The sequence below is a fragment of the Periophthalmus magnuspinnatus genome, chromosome 3, assembly GCF_009829125.3.
Source record: "Periophthalmus magnuspinnatus isolate fPerMag1 chromosome 3, fPerMag1.2.pri, whole genome shotgun sequence".
NCBI lineage: Eukaryota > Metazoa > Chordata > Actinopteri > Gobiiformes > Gobiidae > Periophthalmus > Periophthalmus magnuspinnatus.
In genome coordinates this window covers 16,658,551-16,676,127 of record NC_047128.1, presented here as the reverse complement: position 1 = coordinate 16,676,127, position 17,577 = coordinate 16,658,551, and the positions used below count along the sequence as shown (strand labels likewise).

General features: G+C 41.4%; 1 protein-coding gene across 1 annotated transcript in view; it reads right to left on the bottom strand.

The window, feature by feature from the left end:
- Positions 1-17,577, bottom strand: part of LOC117387766 (zinc finger protein 609-like) — a 142,539-nt gene that overhangs the window by 87,257 nt on the left and 37,705 nt on the right. The window contains exon 2 of the mRNA XM_033985331.2: positions 14,997-15,842. Coding sequence (XP_033841222.1) covers positions 14,997-15,719 — 723 coding nt within the window. The 5' untranslated portion in view covers positions 15,720-15,842. The remainder of the gene's footprint in view (positions 1-14,996; positions 15,843-17,577) is intronic.

Genomic DNA, 17,577 nt, shown 5'->3' with positions numbered 1-17,577 from the left:
CATTTCAAATCATAAATTTGGAGAAAATAATCAAAATTGACCTCGTCCTTACCCAGAAATATTGGTAGTGTTTGTTAGTGCATTTGGTTTCTCTGTAAAATTGTCCATGGAAAAAAAAACAAAAAAACATATCGCTCCCTCTCTAAAGCAACATTCTCAACTTTTTTCTCACTAGGATCAGTATTGTCACAAGATTTTGTTTCCGAGACCGTAACAACAGTGCAAATTGTGTATAACCTCTAATTCTAAATGCTTGAATTAAAATGTCTTATTACTCATGTTTGCTGTTTATTAGGGACTATATTGTCATAGTAAAAAACATGGGCATATGGCTATATCATAAAACTAAAATCCAACACGTTTTAAAAGATATGTAACGTTTTCCTTTGGGGCCTGGTGGCAGATGGCCCATAGCTTGGTGTTGGGCCATGGGCTGGTGGTGTTGGATCCCTGCTATACAGAATATAAACCACTATCATAAATGTAGTTAGATATTCTGGCACAGCTAAACCAATACAAGAACCACATGAATTTGAAACATGTGTTTGTACAGGTAAGATTGTTGTATAAAAAGATTGCACCCATTGTGATTTGAGTCAAACTGTGATTTCAGTGGCACAGCTTTAGTTTGACCCACAACATCGTGAGCAGCACAAACAGCATTTAACCAACGTTCTAGCACAGGCTTGACTTCTCCATTTTCCTGTGATAAAATAAAATTCAAAAAGTACAATTGAATTAGCACAAATATGCGAGTACAAGTAAGTCCATGAAAGTCCAAAGGGAAGATTATTTACTTCCTCGCATCACGACCCAAAGCAATAGTCATGTGAAATCAAATATCATCCAAGAACTGCAAAAGCCTTTTCAGACGATAAAAGTGTAATGTCTCCCAGAGTGGCGGGCGCAGAGCAGAGGAAATGTGAGCGTTGTTTAGAAGGCAGCGTTTAACTCAGAATGACTCTCCAGCTCCAAAGGAAAAATAAATCAGCCTTCTCCTGTTACTGCTCTGTGCGTACACGTGGGGCTCAGCCAGTCTGCAGCCAGTGACGCTCCAGCCAATGAGATCCACGCAGGACTGCGAGATTAAACGCAAGTGAAATTTGGAAAGGTCGCAATTAGCAAATCGTAAAGACTGAAATGATACATGATGATTGATACGAGTTTTAGCATCGATTAGTATCTGATTTTCGATACTTTCGACAACCCCAATTTAAACCTCTACAAGCATGTTCTGAAATACATGCCTCACTCCCAAGTACCACCATCTCCCAAAAGGCCAACTGTCCAGCTAAGTGCTATTTTAGCGCAATTATGTTAAAGACACAGTAGGAGTGCTAGCATCAACATGAGAATTGGACATGTTCAGCGAGCTCAGACATAGTGGCCACTGTCCTGTGTCCTGTGGTCTGGGCACATGAAAATAGCTCTGGACCAACGGCATCACCTAGTCTAGACTTGGATTACAACATTAGAGCTCGCCAGCACAGTGGTTACTTCTGATTACATGGTCAAATTTTATTACTGATCATTCTGACTTGCTGTTTATAATTTTAGAAACTAAATATTTTGATAGTGGCTCAGTCGCCCTCGATCACCTACCCGAAGGTCGGAGGTAGGTGCAAAGGTACACCTTATTGTCCATGTTGGAAAATTTGTTTTATACATTTGGCCCATCCTTCAATGTGACTGAGGCAACTCGTCAAGAGGAGTGGGATCCATCTGCAGATCTTGAGCTAGTCTTGTTCAGGACAACTTTAGCTGGAGGATTTTATCTATTATGCATGTTTTGGGAAACTTCTTGCTGTGTGGAGTGAGTGTTAGCCACCGTGCCAAGACCTTATTTAACACAGGGGCAAACAGAGTGGGAGCTTTGTTTCTGTCAGTCTACCCCAGGGCACCTGTGGCTACAGAAGCAGCTCATCACCAGAGTGTGGAGGAAATGAATGATTTCAGTGTTACAATTTGAAAGGCTTTGACGAGTCACTACTAATGCCTTGTAATGCGCTTTACAATTTCCAAACTCCAAGTTTAGCAGACAGTTGTAGCCTTTGGGAGTTATTTGCTGGTTATAGAAAACATTACAAACACATTCACATGGGATTTGTACTGGCGCATTACAAATGATCATTTTGGATTACACAAAGTGACGGCAACTGTGATAAGAAGTCTTCTTGTGATGCCTACCACTGGGTTTGTGGGCACGCATACTTGAAAGAACAGTTTTTCTTAGATTCTGTCTTTTTAGATGTCATGGATATTATTCAACAGACCTGGCAAACACTACAATTACCTGGTTGCCACAAAGACAATATTTTGGTAGCAAAAAGTCCCCTCAGAGAAGAGGCAGGAGGAGGGTCGATCTCTGGTGGATCTTGGTTAGTGGTAAATGAGATAAGGGAATTTTAGAGCTCAACTACGAGTGATTCCCACATCCGTGTTTCATTTAACACCTAAGTGACTGAAAACAATCCCCTTAGAAGGGCTTGGTGGAGGGAGGGGGAGCGAGGGGTGCAAGGAGAAAGGGGGGCAGCGTAATCCTGGGGCTAATCAGCGCAGCTCACACACTAGCCTGTTTACCTCCCCTGTGTTAGCATGGGAACAGCAGCCTCCCTAAACCTTACACAGTGGCTATATTCTGCCTCTATAGAAACACAGAGAGGGAATGGCACGCGATTACTCATACAAGCCCTATACAGCAACACGGCTTTAGCCACGCTGAGAGTTTTGTCCAAGTACAATACATGCAGGAAGGAGGCAATTATTCAAACTGAAACCACATACTAATTCTAATATGGACTAAGTAGTTTGATGAAGTGAACAATTTCCTCGAGTGTATTGAAATATTGTAAATCTTCTTGAATGGAATCTGGAACAAAGTGAATGAATTGGAGCCCGAGAGAGAGTAGATTTTTCTAAGACTGGAAGACTTTTTAAACAAAGGCTAAAAAGGAAATAGAACAATAATGAAGCTAAACAGTTGGCTTTATGCTTACACAATCATTTCGACATTTCAAGTTATTCACAGATGCATTTGATCATTTTTACACAAGGGGAAAGTCAATTTGTGAAATTTACGAGAGCTTAGTAACAGTTTATCAGTTTTGCTATAATTTTTTTAACTGTTGATAATAATAGGCCATGAGTTATTTACATAGGTTTTAGTAGTTAGTGTGGACTTTCTACTAACCAGAGCACATGCCTGAAGGACAGAGGGATCTCAGAGCTCCCCCTCCACCTCCGCTCATTCACCACAGGGTTCAAGGGCTTAAAAAGACTCTCCATTCATGAGGTGGTCCCGGGCCCCTCTCCTCACAGGCAACTGGATAACTTCTCAGATACTTTAACCTCCAGAACTGTGTTTGGTCCAATGTCATGGAGCTCGTTCAGTGAAATTATGGAATAGTTTCTTCGATATTTATAAAATTCTATAAATTCGTTGTTGGAAAATGGTTAATGTGTCAATTGGTTGTTTTCCACGTAGAGAAGAGGTTTGATCTGGGCATCGTTTTTTGGCAATCAAGACGTTTTGGTTCCCATACAGAAGCCGTTTTCGATTTGATGGTACTGGCTTATTAAGAGAACATCCACCGAATCCTCCTCTATATTAGACCCTTCCTGGACAAATGAGGTATTACAGTCTTGTTGTTTACCTTTTCACAGATCTTAACTGTAACTTGTCATCACCTACTAGTCTCTGGATATTTGGACGTTTAATGTCATACTGCCGACCATTACATTACATCAGGCGTGCCCAAACTGTGGCCCGGGGGCAGAATGCGGCCCTCAGACCAATTTTTCTTGGCCCTCAAGCTTCTGGGTGAATTGGCCCATATTACTTTAAACATGACTTTTTACTGCACATTTCTGAAAATCTACTTTAACAAGCCCGTATCAAATATTTATTGTGTCCCACTGAGGATGTAAGCATGAATAAAGTGGTTCAGTCTAACTTGTAAAAATAATGCAGATTTGAAGTATTCACTGTATCGGCGCCCAGTCTATGGCCCTCAATCGGCCCTTAGCTTTGTCTGTGTTTTTATATATGGCCCGTAATGAGAAAAGTTTGGACACCAGTGCATTACATAGTGCATCTTTTGTAAAGCTCAAGTAATAGGGCTGTGAGATCGTAACTAAATCAAAATTTGAATGGGGGTGATTGGCTGCAAATTTTACAGTACCATAATTTCCTCCACAAAATATCCTCTTATTCAGCATAAAACCCGCTAACCCTGTAGTTTAGATCTGTACAAACATGTTCTAAAATGTGATTCTTGTGTTGGTTTGCCAGTTCACACTTTTGGTTTTTTGGGGGTTTTTTTCAGGGGGTGGCAAAAAACTAAACGCAATTGATATTTTTTTTTCATTAATTTATGTAGCATTTGAGATTATATAGCGTATTGTACCACAACTCCAACCTTCTCCTTAAACCACATCCGCGCCCTCTCAGCACAAGCTTATATGAATTTGTAAGTCCAGTTTATTCTTAGCCCTTAGTCAGACTCTCTTAGCCTGGCACTGCGTTGAAAGCTTGTGTTTAGCACCGTTTCACCCCCTGAGTGACTCCTCTGCTCCTCACGCACACAGCCTTCCACTGAGGCATGCTGGAAATGCGCGCTGACAATGGGAGACAGCTGCGCGGGCTCTCTGGCTCTTTCACGAGCTGAAAATGTGCTACGAGGCTGGGCTCCCCTCCCCCACCGCCTCCCTCTGAGGAAACACAAGCACAGCCAGACTAAGTACAAGTCACTAGGGTTATCAATAGTATCAAAAATCACATAGTAATTTTTCAAAACTAGATACTCATTTGAGCAGGCATCAATACTAAAAAGTCACATTCACAGGACAGAAATGAACCTTTCCTGATTAGTTTTAAATGATCTTGACCTGTATCGTAAGTATAAGATGCCATAAACTAGTATACGCCCATGGACCACTATGGAATATAAAAAAGTACTATGATTTAATAAGGATATAACGATGCCCAAATCTCACAGTACGATATTATTTCGGTGTGAACCTCCCCGTACGATGTTTATTGTGATATTGTGAGAACACTCAGGGTCCACTAATAAGCATAACACCCATATTAACCAGTCATTTGCCGTTTCTAAAATACAGCCTGGTGGAGTAGTAAAAAAGAAGGTCCAAACTAAACTAAAGTGTTACATTGCAATTGTATAGTTTTAACACTTTCTTGTTCTGTAAAGTACTTTGAATAAGGTCTTATACTTTGTGTTGTGCTCTACAGGCAAACTTCCCTTTCCTACCCAAAGTTTATATTCTATTAGTTTAAAAAAATTAGATAGTAATCGATAATAAAACTGGTGTTAAAACTAGATACTCATTTGAACAAGTATTGATACTAAAAAAATTACATCAACAGGACATAAATGAACCTTTCCTGAATAGTTTTAGAAAGAAGTGTCAGACACATATACCAGGGTGACTGAAGGATTACACAGATAGAAACTCACACGGTAATAAGATAGTATTATTTAATGTTGAAAATTGCATTATATTGTCTAAATAATAAGTGTTTTTTTTTTTACTATTACCGTGATATGGGAATCAGTATTAAGTATGGAGTCTATTCCTTGGTACTGAAATAGAGTTTGAAATGTTATTATCATGACTACACTACTTGTGACAATAAAATATTACAATACTTAACACTCTTCTGAAGTGTTTTTGCTGCTTTGGTGGTTGAACATCTTGACTCCAGTTTCCCAGGATGTGAGAACCCTGTGGAGACAGTTTACCGAGGCCATGAAGACAAAGCATGACGGGGGCTTTGTTTGACAGACTGCTGATGGCTTGTGCTGGAGCGGCCCAGCAGGCTGTCAGTCCCACAAGAGCGCGCTCACATCAATTCTTAATGAAGTTTTGGAGATTGAGTTTCGAGGCAAGGAGCTAGCTTACACTGCTACACTTTAGTCAAGAGGTGATGTTTAGTCGAGAGTAGGGATGTCATAAGTATCAAAAATCAGATGCTAATCGATACTAAAATCGGTATCGAAACTACTAATTTGAGCAAGTATTTGATATTTTTAAAAAAAAATCACACTCACAGGACAGAAACTAATCTTTCCTGAAAAGGTTTAGAACGATCTTGAGCTGTATCAGAAGAAGTATAAGACGCATAGACTCGTATACACCCATGGGCCACTATAGAACCTACCTGGACGACGGAGGGAAAATTACATTCTATTGTCTAAATAAAGTGTTTTTCATTATCATTGTGGTATCGGAATCGGTATTGAGTATCGAGTCTACTCCTTAGAATCAAAATAGAGTTTGAAATTTTAGTATCACAAAAACGCAATTTACTCCCATGAAGAGCAAGTGTGTGTCCTGCAACTGTGTGCCATGTCTCCAGTGGCCGCTGCAATTTCAAGTACTACATGACATCACAAAGGACTGCCCTGCTTACAGCCAGGTGTTTCTGATTACAAACACCTGGCTGCATGGGCGGAGTTTGAAGTGTGGATTCCTGTTGAACCAATCACCCTGTTCCTTATAGCTCCAGACTCCACCCATCGTATCCCCTCTCTCTCCTTTAGTTCTCCAGATACTGCCCAAATCTGCAGCTCTATTTGAAAAGTAGTTACGATGAATCCACTGTCCCATAAAACTTCATAAAATTACTAGAATTATTTAGTCCAAGAACTTCAACCACTAAATTCAACAGAGCATAAATATGATTGAAAACGGGGAATTAGATGTAAAGTAGCTCGTTCCACTTCTCCCAGTCGCGATGTCATCTCTTGTTGAAATGGTTGTGACCTTTTGAAATCCCCATTGTTCTGACGTTTGAATAATCCATCTTCCCTCGGGTCAATCTGACAATGACACAGTGAGAACAAGCACAAAAACATTCTGCGGTGCAAAACTCAAACAGCCGTACACAGCCGTATACAAGGACGAAACTGCCACCGGCCCCAGTGTGTAACTGGAGCTCTCGCCCCCCTGAGCGGTACTTCTCCCTCAGAACCACGTGTGAATATTTGATGGAGGCATACTGCTCTTGTGGTAGGAGCAGGCTGACACGGCACTCCTCGCTGGGTATGAGAAGTGACAGCAAATCCCAGAAGCCTTTGGGAAGTGGGCAAGTCCAGAGATGGCTGAGGTCAAACGCACTGCAGTGTCAGTGAGGGGAATGTAGTTGACAATAGACACTGAATGGGTTTCCAGATAAATCTCAACATTATGGAGATGACACAATGTTAAACTTTAGTCTCACGGGATTTGTAAGTAACCTTGGTAAGACATAACGCACAGTGGCTGAATGGCTATCAAACTTGACAGAAAAAATATTGTGGGTTTGAATTCAGAGTCTCATTTACCCAAGTACTACCCCGGTTTGTACTAATTTAAAAAATGGACAATATGCAAATCTTGACTTGGACACGGCAATATGACAATACAAATCAAATATTGTTCTGATCTTGTCATTGTGATGTTCCGTATTTCTTTGTTTAATGCAGCTCTAGGCTCCAACAGACACATACGTCCACAGGTCAGCGTCTATCGTGCTTTGAGTGAGTGGCAGGTGGATTTAACCAATCGCAGTTAAATCAGACAAAGGCTACACTTACTCCTGTACATGAAACCTGATTATAATAGAGTTTTGAGCTAAACCGTGGTCAATGCCTAGAAAATGTCAAGCACATCATGGCTCTTGCGCACTGATTGAAGTATGGGTAAAAGCAGAGGACTAACTCTCTAGTTTTAACCAATATCCGAAGCTCAAAACTCCATTCATTTACAAAACAGCAGTTGATCCATAAAAATCAAATATACATGCACCGTATTATTACTTCAGGGCCAAGGTCAGCGGTTTGCACTACGAAGCAGATGAAGCTTAATCGTACTTTTCTATAGATTATACTTTTATCATATGAGGTATTAAGATTGTAGACCATCGGATTCTACTTTATGTTGTGGTCAAGGTCAGATGTCAACAGGATGGCAAAGTACTAATCCAAATTGTCTCTCGAAAATTATTTTATGTCAAGGGAATTCCTGGGAAAGTAAAGGTTAAATTAAAACAAAATCAAAGAAAAATATCTTTAATGTAACTTTGGTATTACCATTGTGTTTTGTTAAGTTTATCAGTTTGAAAAATGTCAAAATCTGGCTGGTGATGTTTGGGAGTACATTTAATTTCCAAACTGACCAACCACAAACGATAAACTATGGTGATTTTAAAAAGGATTTGCTGCTAGCGTCAAAGATTGTGATAGTTTCGGGAAAGCTAGGTGTCGATATCTTTCAAGTTTTTCTTAAATGTTTGTGTCTAGGCCGCGATATACTGTTGAAGTAAATACAGCAAATTAACGATAATACTGAAACCAAACCGTAAAGGAGAATTCTCCCCAAATAAGTATTCCAAATGTACAAAATTGTAATCATACCTCATTTCCATTTCCTGTGTTTTTAAGGCTTTTGGTTGTCTAAAGAGATGCCCTGTTGACCGAGTACACTCCGACTGCACAAGAGTTCATACAAAAACACCAATTTAAATAGAAATGTACTGCATTTATATGTAAAACAATAACTCCCAAACATCAGCTAACTCACACCATACATTCTTCATTCTGCTGTTGTACCATATAAATCCTTAAACTCTAAATAAATACATAAATAATCCATTAATTTTGGTTGACTAACGCACCATCTATGATTAGTCGATTGAGGAACTACATATATTTCCTCACGCATGCTGTTTGTGATCTGTACTGAAGGCTGCCGGATATAGGTCACCGTACAAGCTGAAAACGTGTGAAATATGCTGTATTTAGAGAACATAAAACAGGTGTAAAGGGACTGTGTTCTTAAGGTGTTTTCTTGACAGCTCTGAGTAGAATGAGGCTGCGGCTGATTGATGGACATGCTTAGGTCTTTGTTTTGCTTACGAGCCAGGAGTGTTAGAGTGGGGTGTGGAGACAGGCTAATGGCGCACGTGAAAACCAATTAGTGTCACATGTTTTTCCCCAGCAGAGAGGACCCCCCCGATGGCTGAGACACAATTAGACAAGTTTGCAGAAGCAGGGACAAAAGAGACGAGGTAAGAGTAGAACCGGAAATGTCATCGTAGGTCACATTATACGAATGTTGTTGCGATACAAAAATGTGTCTATTTCAATAACAAAGAAAAGGCTCATTAGTTGGTTTATAATTTTACCTCCAAGTTTGACACGGGCAGTTGATATAACATATGTAGACATGTTAACAAGGACCAAAACATGTCTAAGCTGTGTGTAAACTGTCTGTATTTTGGATCGACTTGATGTCAGTTGATGACACAGGGATTTTGTTTTCGAACTCACGGCTACTTCCTGTATTTTCCAACTTTTTTGTTTTCTACACGTCTTCATAAACTGCCACTTAATTGATAAAATTATGATAGATATTTATGACAGGTACCATTCCATCAAATGGAAGACACAATTAGAAAAAACATATTAATCTGTCAAACGCACACTGATATAGACCAAGATGATTTTAAAACGTTGAAGCAAAGGTCCAATTTTGTTTTGTTTTTTTTTGTTTTTTTTTGGTAGCAGTAGTTCAAATGAGTAGCTTGTGTGAGTTGTTTTGTTTTGATATGAGTTTTAGTAGCATCAGTAGCAATAGTAGTATCTGGACATCAATACTTTTGATACACCTACAGAAGAAGGTTTGTTAAACTTGAGGATACTTTTAAGATTCCATCGTTGTTTGATTGTTTCAGATGGAGAATGTTTTTCATATGATACATTTATGTTATGTAGGAGTATTTATGGATTTTACCATCGTATAGTATTAAGTGTTTTTTGTAGATTATGATTTTTAACGAAAATTGTTTTGTTTTTTTTAAATCAAATACAAGTATTTTTCATTACATTTTCAAAACCAACATATTTTTAGCACAGTAATAGTTTAGTCTTAGTCACCTGAGTGCATTAGGCAATTAGTCACGAAAACAGTTAGTCATCACGTTTATAGAAATCAGCCATCGTCACCACACAATATGAAACGTTATCCATGACTGAATAAAATGGAAATCTTACAGATACTCTTAAAACTAATCTTGAGAACAAATTAGTCTCACTGTTAATTCTGGAGTAAACAATTCCAACTATAATTCTACAAATAATATCATTTTTTGTGATAAAAACAGTAGACAAAAGATCTCCATTTTCACTTATAACAAAGTACATACTATAACAGTTTAAATATGGGACCTGTTCATATTAAAATAAAAAAATGTAATGGATAGGAATAATTATACACCGTCAGCAACATCGTGATATCATCCTCAATCGCGATTATTGTCCCGTGCCTTTTGCAGCTAGCTTCACTTTCTATCCGCCAAACTGTTCATAGACAATTTGTCATGTTCCAAATCCAGAGCAGTCACACACACGGCTGCCTCTGCGGTGTAATTCACTGCCGGCTTCAGAGGCGGTCTCACTGTTCTGTCAGAGCCTTTAAAAGCCCTGGCAGTACTTAAAGCAAATGAGATGTAACACAATAGTACGAGCTGGAGCAGGCACACGGCGCTCTGATGAGGCTCTCTCTGCTGTAGTCTCTTCCCTCTCTCCCTCCTCTTTCAAAGTCGCCCCAAATGTAATTCTCCATGAAAGTTGCTTCATTCATCAGGGGCGGAAAGCCTTGCTCGCCCGCTCGTCTAGGTGCGCGCAATGAAAGGTGTGGAGGGGGGGGGGGGGGGGGGGTGGTTAGAGCTTGTTCCGAGAGGAGCAGCTATGATTTATTCAGCGTGCGAGGGCCAAAGCTTCAGGGAGCTGCAGTTAGGACACAGGGCTCACACCATCAGTCACTACGCTTATATACACGGCAGGAAAACCAGATAACTGGCATAGTCCGATTTAAACAGATTTACCAAAATGCACATAAACTATAACGGAGGTGTCGTGGTTCGAAACGCATCTGGAGACGTCCATGTGAACTCCGATGGGTCTAACTCTAGGGGCAGACAAGGAGAGGCATTCAACTGCGCGGGGTAAGAAACAGCCAAGTAAATATTGGACATGTGTTTAGGTGTTTACTCACTCGTTTTAGATCAGCAGCGATGACAAACTACGGCCTCTCCACTAATCACGTGTTGTTTCATTGTTTTGGTCTGCTATGTTAAAGTGAAACTGAAACTACCGGAGCTTCAGTATGTTTATCTGTGGTGTAAAGAGCAAAGAACTTGTGAATAACACCGTTCTTAGCATGTCTGAAAATCAAAATCGACCTAAACGAGTCTCTGTCTAAAAGCGTGGTTATGTTATGATAGCGTTTTTTTATTAGCAATTATAGCTGCAAAGTGCTAATGCTAAATTACTAGATGCCCTGAACCTCTCTTAGACTCCCGTTCGCACCCATTCAGTTGTTTAACTTGTTGTAGACTGGGACAGAGTGTGACCTGATTTGAATTTTGGTTGTTAAGTGCACTCAGCGTTCTCTGTGCATGTAAATGTAGTGAGTGTGAAGAACACGACTGCCTGAGGGAATGATTCATGCTAATGCTAACTGAGCTAAATCTGACAGATAGTAAAGACATCACATTACAGTAGTGGCAAACATGTCTAAACGGCACTGGCTCTACATAACGCTCGACATGAGACAAGCCATCTCCTCGAGCCTTTCCGATTGCCTGCTCCCTTAAAGTTAAAGGTCACCGCCCAGCACCACTTACACTTACACTTGGACCTAGCTGATCTTTATACCAACTGAAGTGAAACATGGTCATCCCCATTAAGAAACAAAAGTATGTGTTTGTGTAGATAGTCACGAAGAAGCCAATGAATATTTGAGCACATGGCTGTACTGTGGTCTATGTATAGCAGCCCGTGTGAGAGTAGTGTCCTGACAGGAAATGGTGGCGTGGGGCCTGGATGCTGCTCTGATAATGGAGCAGAGAGGAGCCTGCTGACAGTGGACATCAGGGCTGAGCCAATTTCAATACACATATCAGTGCAGTATAGTGTGCTGTATTCTGTATTACACTTTCAATATAAGCATGTACATTATCCTTGATAAATACATTTTAATATGATAGAAATGTACAACAGATTCAATCTGTGAGTCTTTTCCAGTCAAGGGTAATAGCACATTAATATCATTGTTAAATCACTGTAGCCACATAATGCAAAGTCATGTACTTTGGGTAGGAGCTTCTTCTCACTTCATTTTGAGCTAATATGGTGCTTGTAAATACTTGGGGAAAATGGTCACATGGTGGACATTTAAAAGTAGGAGTAATTGTGTATGAACACATGTGCGCATCTGTGTGTTGTATGTGTATGCAGAAAATAAACAAGTAAGACTTGAACACTTAAATTTAACAATAAAATCATCAAATTGCTTTTACTGACAGCATTGGCTGTAGACTTCTCCATTAAAAGACCAAGCTGATCATTGACCTTTAGAAATGAATAAATTAATTTGAATTTGATTAATTGCACGGCCCTAATTGGGTGTCTTACATCCTGCACAGCATACAAGCTGTTAGCCAAGAAATCTCTAAAAATGTATACTAAAATGTGTAGTTAATCCATAACAGCTTTAGCATTATCTCGCACAGATTTGCTTAAGTGCTAATATATCACTCACATAGTGTAAAACAGTGCTACACTCACTATGTGCAAAGTGTCAGTCAATAGTGAGAGTTCCTAAAGCGCCTCTTGGAGCTCCCCTCCTGTGGCTGTGAACCAGGGCTCTTCTGTCTGAGATGAACTGGATCCTGGATGGAAACACTCACAGGCTGCCTCAGTGCCTCACCTCCCCCACAGTCCCACACATGAGCTCTGCCCTTCCCCCAACCTCTGCACCAGGCCTCAGCAGCTCCTGGGATTAGGACTGGGACATGATGATAGACAGAACCAGTCCCATGCAGCTCCTCCCTGTGTATCAGCCTGTCTCTGAGCCAGTCTCGGAGCTGAGAGCGTGAAAGGGCTGCTGGGAGGGACAATAACAGCACGTGACACATGCTCCTCGTAAGTGTGGGTGAGGAGCTGTGCCAATACAACTACTGAGTTCACACCTCACTGTGACTCGTTGGACTGACCTGACAGTGTGTCAGTGTTTGAATACACACCATATAATTTACACATGTACACATTTCCAAACCTTTCTATATTAGCAAACTGTCACAACCTTTCGCCAACATCCATCCATACAAAAAGGTCGTATGACTTTATTCACAAGAGTGAATACAGTAAAATGACCTTTTCTTGGACCAAATGGTCAAGTTTCCTAGAACATTTGCGTCTGTGTAATCCCTCAATCACCCAGGTAGGTTTCATCATAAAATTCATTTTTAATTTAACAACTGGACAAAAGTTTTAGAAGACGTTTCGCCTCTCATCCAAGAGGCTTCTTCAGTTCTGAAGAGATACTGGTAAGTCACTGCCGTATATCTGTTTGAAGGGAGGAGCTAACTCCAGTGAAACTAACACACTCTAGTTGTTTACAGTTACTGTTTACAGTAAGGAGTAGCGACTGTTCAATGCACTTTAATAACAGATACTCTTTACTGTAAACAACCAGGGTGTGCTATTTTTACTGGAGTTAGCTCCTCAGCAACATGTTAAATACACACTACATAGTAAGAGAAAATCCGCCATCTCAAATGTACACACTGTCAACTAAACACAATTTTCCAGCATTACCCTGTAGTGAGCTCTTCATCAGGAACTTTGAAAGGAAAAAAATATGTAGAAACTGACTAATTATACAAAACTGGATGACATAATCCATCATTTGGGCCACACTTATCCACCCATTTACACAACATAAGCACTTTAACAACAGACAGCTTACTTCTCATCAATTACACTTCACAAGCAAAATAATGCTGTCATCTGGAACTACGTCAAAGCAAGACTCATCTCATCACAGCCCCCAGTAGTCTGTTGCTGCTGCTCGAGCCCAGTGTGGAGTAGTGCAGTATGGGAAAGCAGATAGATGCCTGCTATCATAAACAATCTGCAGCACACAGATGGGAACAGGCTCTGTCGTGGTGTGGGCCATTTCCTGTGGCTGCTCCCCACCCCGGCCCTCATCCATCATGTGGAGAGAGAGAAAGAGAGGGGAGGGGGCAGGAGTGGAGAGCAGGGGGTTAAGGAGGGAGGGAGAGAGAGGGAGGGAGGAAGGAAGGGAGCAAGAGAACTGGAGGGCAGAGAGAGGGAGAGGGGGAGGAGGAGAGAGAGACAGGAGGGAGAGATGGGGGAGAGAGGGGGGAGAGAGGGATGGAAGGAGATAGGGAGATGGGGGAAGAGCAGAGGAAGAGAGTACAAGGGGGCAGAGGAAGAGAGAGAAAGAGAGGAAGAGGGGGAGAAAAAGAGAAATGGAGGGCAGAGAGAGGGAAAAAGAGGAAGAGAGAACGATCAAAATATGTATGAAGAAGGGAGGAAGGGAGATCGAGGGGGAGAGATGAGAGAGAGAAAAAGGAAGCAAGAAAAGCGGGGGAGGGAGAGAAAGGGAGAAAGAGGGGGGGGGGGGGGAGGATAGCGGCAGAGGGTCTTTGAACGCATCACATGTCAGACTGCTTCGGGGACACTGCCAGTCTGCAGAAGATCCAAGAGCTTTGTGTTCAGTCATAGCGTGATTAATTAAATCGATGAAAGCGCACACTGTTAGCAAATTACTTCTCATGCAATGTCACCGAATATAGCTCAGTGTGAGGAATTGGAGCGCTCACTTGTGACTACAGCTGTATGCACCATCGAGGGTAAAAGAGGACTGAACCTAGACTAGATCAAGGCTAAAAAATAACTAAACCAGCACTACAATATAGGACCTGAACCAACTAAACTAGGACTCGAGTGAGGTTTGGGAGCGGTTTAGAGGTAAAAGTGGGCCGGGCAGAACAAGATCAGTATTTCCAAACCTATCTCTAATTTCAGAACACATTAAATTCCATATATAACCAGATTCCAGCAATCCAAACCATAATCGCACGACAGTAGCGACAAAAATTCACCAAACCAAATACGTCTTACCTTCTCAATTTTGACCTTCTTGAGCGCTTTGCATTCCCCGTTCTCCATTTCATCCGGTTCCGTTTTCAGTGCTGGTACTATCCCAACGCTTTCAAGTGCAATAATCCCCGTTTGATTAGCGTCCGTCAGGTCTGCAGACTGGGAGTTCTCAAAGGCCGTGGTGCGACTGTTCCCCAGCACCACTTGGGCCTGAGACTGGAGCTCCTTCTCGGCCAGGGCTCCATCACTTTTGTCCTTCTTACCTTTCCCCGTGGCCTCCTTTTCCTTCTTACCTCCCACCACACCCCTAGAGGCCTTTCCCCCCTTCTCCACACCCTTAGAGGTGGAGTTGTTGCCCGCGGCTGTTGCATTCACAGCCGGGGCTGTGGGCTCCATTTGAGTCCGCCCTGTAGTGTCCTTCTTCCCCATATCTCCAGAGGACGCTTTGCTATTATTGTCTTTAGTGTTCTTAGTGCGCTTGTACTTGGATTTGCTCTCTTTGCCCTGAGCTCCGGACACTGGGCTGACAAAGCGGATGTTTTCGGGCAGAGACGCCACAGCGTTGGTGGGTGCCGTCAATCCGTCCTTGGTGCCGGACATTTCCAGTTTGTCTTTTTCCAAATCGGCGTCTAGGTCGATAATCAGATTCCCCACGCCGATGTCCCACTCATCCCCGCTGTCGTAAGTGTCCACCGCATTCGAGTCCACACCTTTCCCGCCTGCAGTGCCACCACTGAGGGACATTTTAGTGCCAACGGGCCAGGATCGCCTCGGGGAGGTCCAGCAGCCTCTCGCTCGCTCGGGACTCCAGGCTCAGAGAAGGCTCACGGTCTGCACGTCCCCGGCCCATTGAACCACATTATGTTTCTGAAAGCAGAGGAAAAACACGTTAGGGACACATAATCATATTGCGCAAACAGTGTTGGGAATGTGACTGCTAATTTCTCAGCCTAATATGTAATGTTTGTGAAACATGACATTATATGTGGGACTGTTGTTATCAACAATACAATACAGAATATTTCAGTCTTTTCTACTGGTTTTATAGCTCCAAATACAACTGGATGAAAACTGCTTCACAACTCAGCTAATATAATACTAAATAATTCTGGACAAAACTAGGTGTCATGTTACCATATCAAACAGTATTTTAGCAAAAAAAGACACTTAAAAATTTGATACCATAACAAAAAAGTCATCATAAAAATACACTGATGTAGTCATTTTTTACAGAGAAGCTGGCTCCTTTAGTCTCTCCATTTTAATTATGTTGTTACATTTAGCACAGTATGAATCTTTAATTTCATCGGTGACACTGGAGTGGGTTAAAATAAGTCTTATTTCTTGCAACTCCATTTCGAGCAGTGAGTCAATCTTGGACTGAAATGTACAGATGGTATTCATCTTTGTACCACCTTCTGTTTGTTCTGCTATGACAAAGCTCGAAATACTGATTACACAGATCATGTGGTCACCCTAGAAGAAGTTCAATAATGTATACATGCTCACATGAATGTCTAACTTTGATACTAATTTTAGTATTGATTAGTATCCATCAATATGTATTGGCAACCTCGCCTACAATGAAATCAGGCTTGTCTCCAGAGACAATGATGTAATAACCTTTATAGATTTCTAACAGGAGAAGCAAACCTATCTCCTCTTAGGCGGTGTGCCGAGAGCATTTATCTGCCATCTTTCACTCTTTTATCTTCTAAATTTTTCAGGCAAACGCCATAGACATGAATACGCCATAGATTTTGACCGTGGACCAATCAGCGAGCAGCAGCGCACAGCTGTTCACCTACAACACAAATGTCACAGCGACTGGAGATCTGCTTCATAGAAGAATAATGTGAGAAGATGGTGCTTTAGCTGCTGGTTATTATGTTAGAACAGTTGCTGTAAAATACTGGTACAGTGTAGAGATTTTATAATAAGCCTATGGTAGAAACGCATAATATGAATCTCAAAAAACATGGTCCTCCCTCAGTGTAGATCTATGAACTGTGTCGAAAAGGCTGTTGGCCGACCTCTTCTCTTGACTGAGCCTCTACAAGTGAAACATATTTAATGGCCACAAACGAACAAGTGTTTTGATCCAGTAGCATGAAGCTGTGAGATCAACACTGCGGAGCTCCCGGCTCCTCTCTCCATAATCACTTCCCACAGTCACCATGGTAACGGTGAGAAGGAGCCTGGCTGGTGCTGTGACAGCCCTGGTGGCCGTGTGCTTCTGACTGACTGGCTCTGCTGTGAGCTGCAGGCACGGCTGATAGTGTCACGCCTGATAAACAAGGAGCAAGCCTCACACTCAGGCACAGTGCTGTTCAGAGCTGGGCCCGTTAACAGGGCAGCGCGTACAAGATTACATATCTATGAACAATATGCCTGAGAACATTTTTGTGGTGTTTAAATCTTATTTTTTTAACACAGAGCTCGATGGAATTCAAACAAAACCACCTACAGACTAAACCAAAACCAACAAAAGATCAACATATATCCAACCACACAACAAAAAACACACCCTGACCACATATCACTCAACAAACCAAATACAAACCAATAGAATGTTATGTAATCAGAATTCCAGCAAGTATGA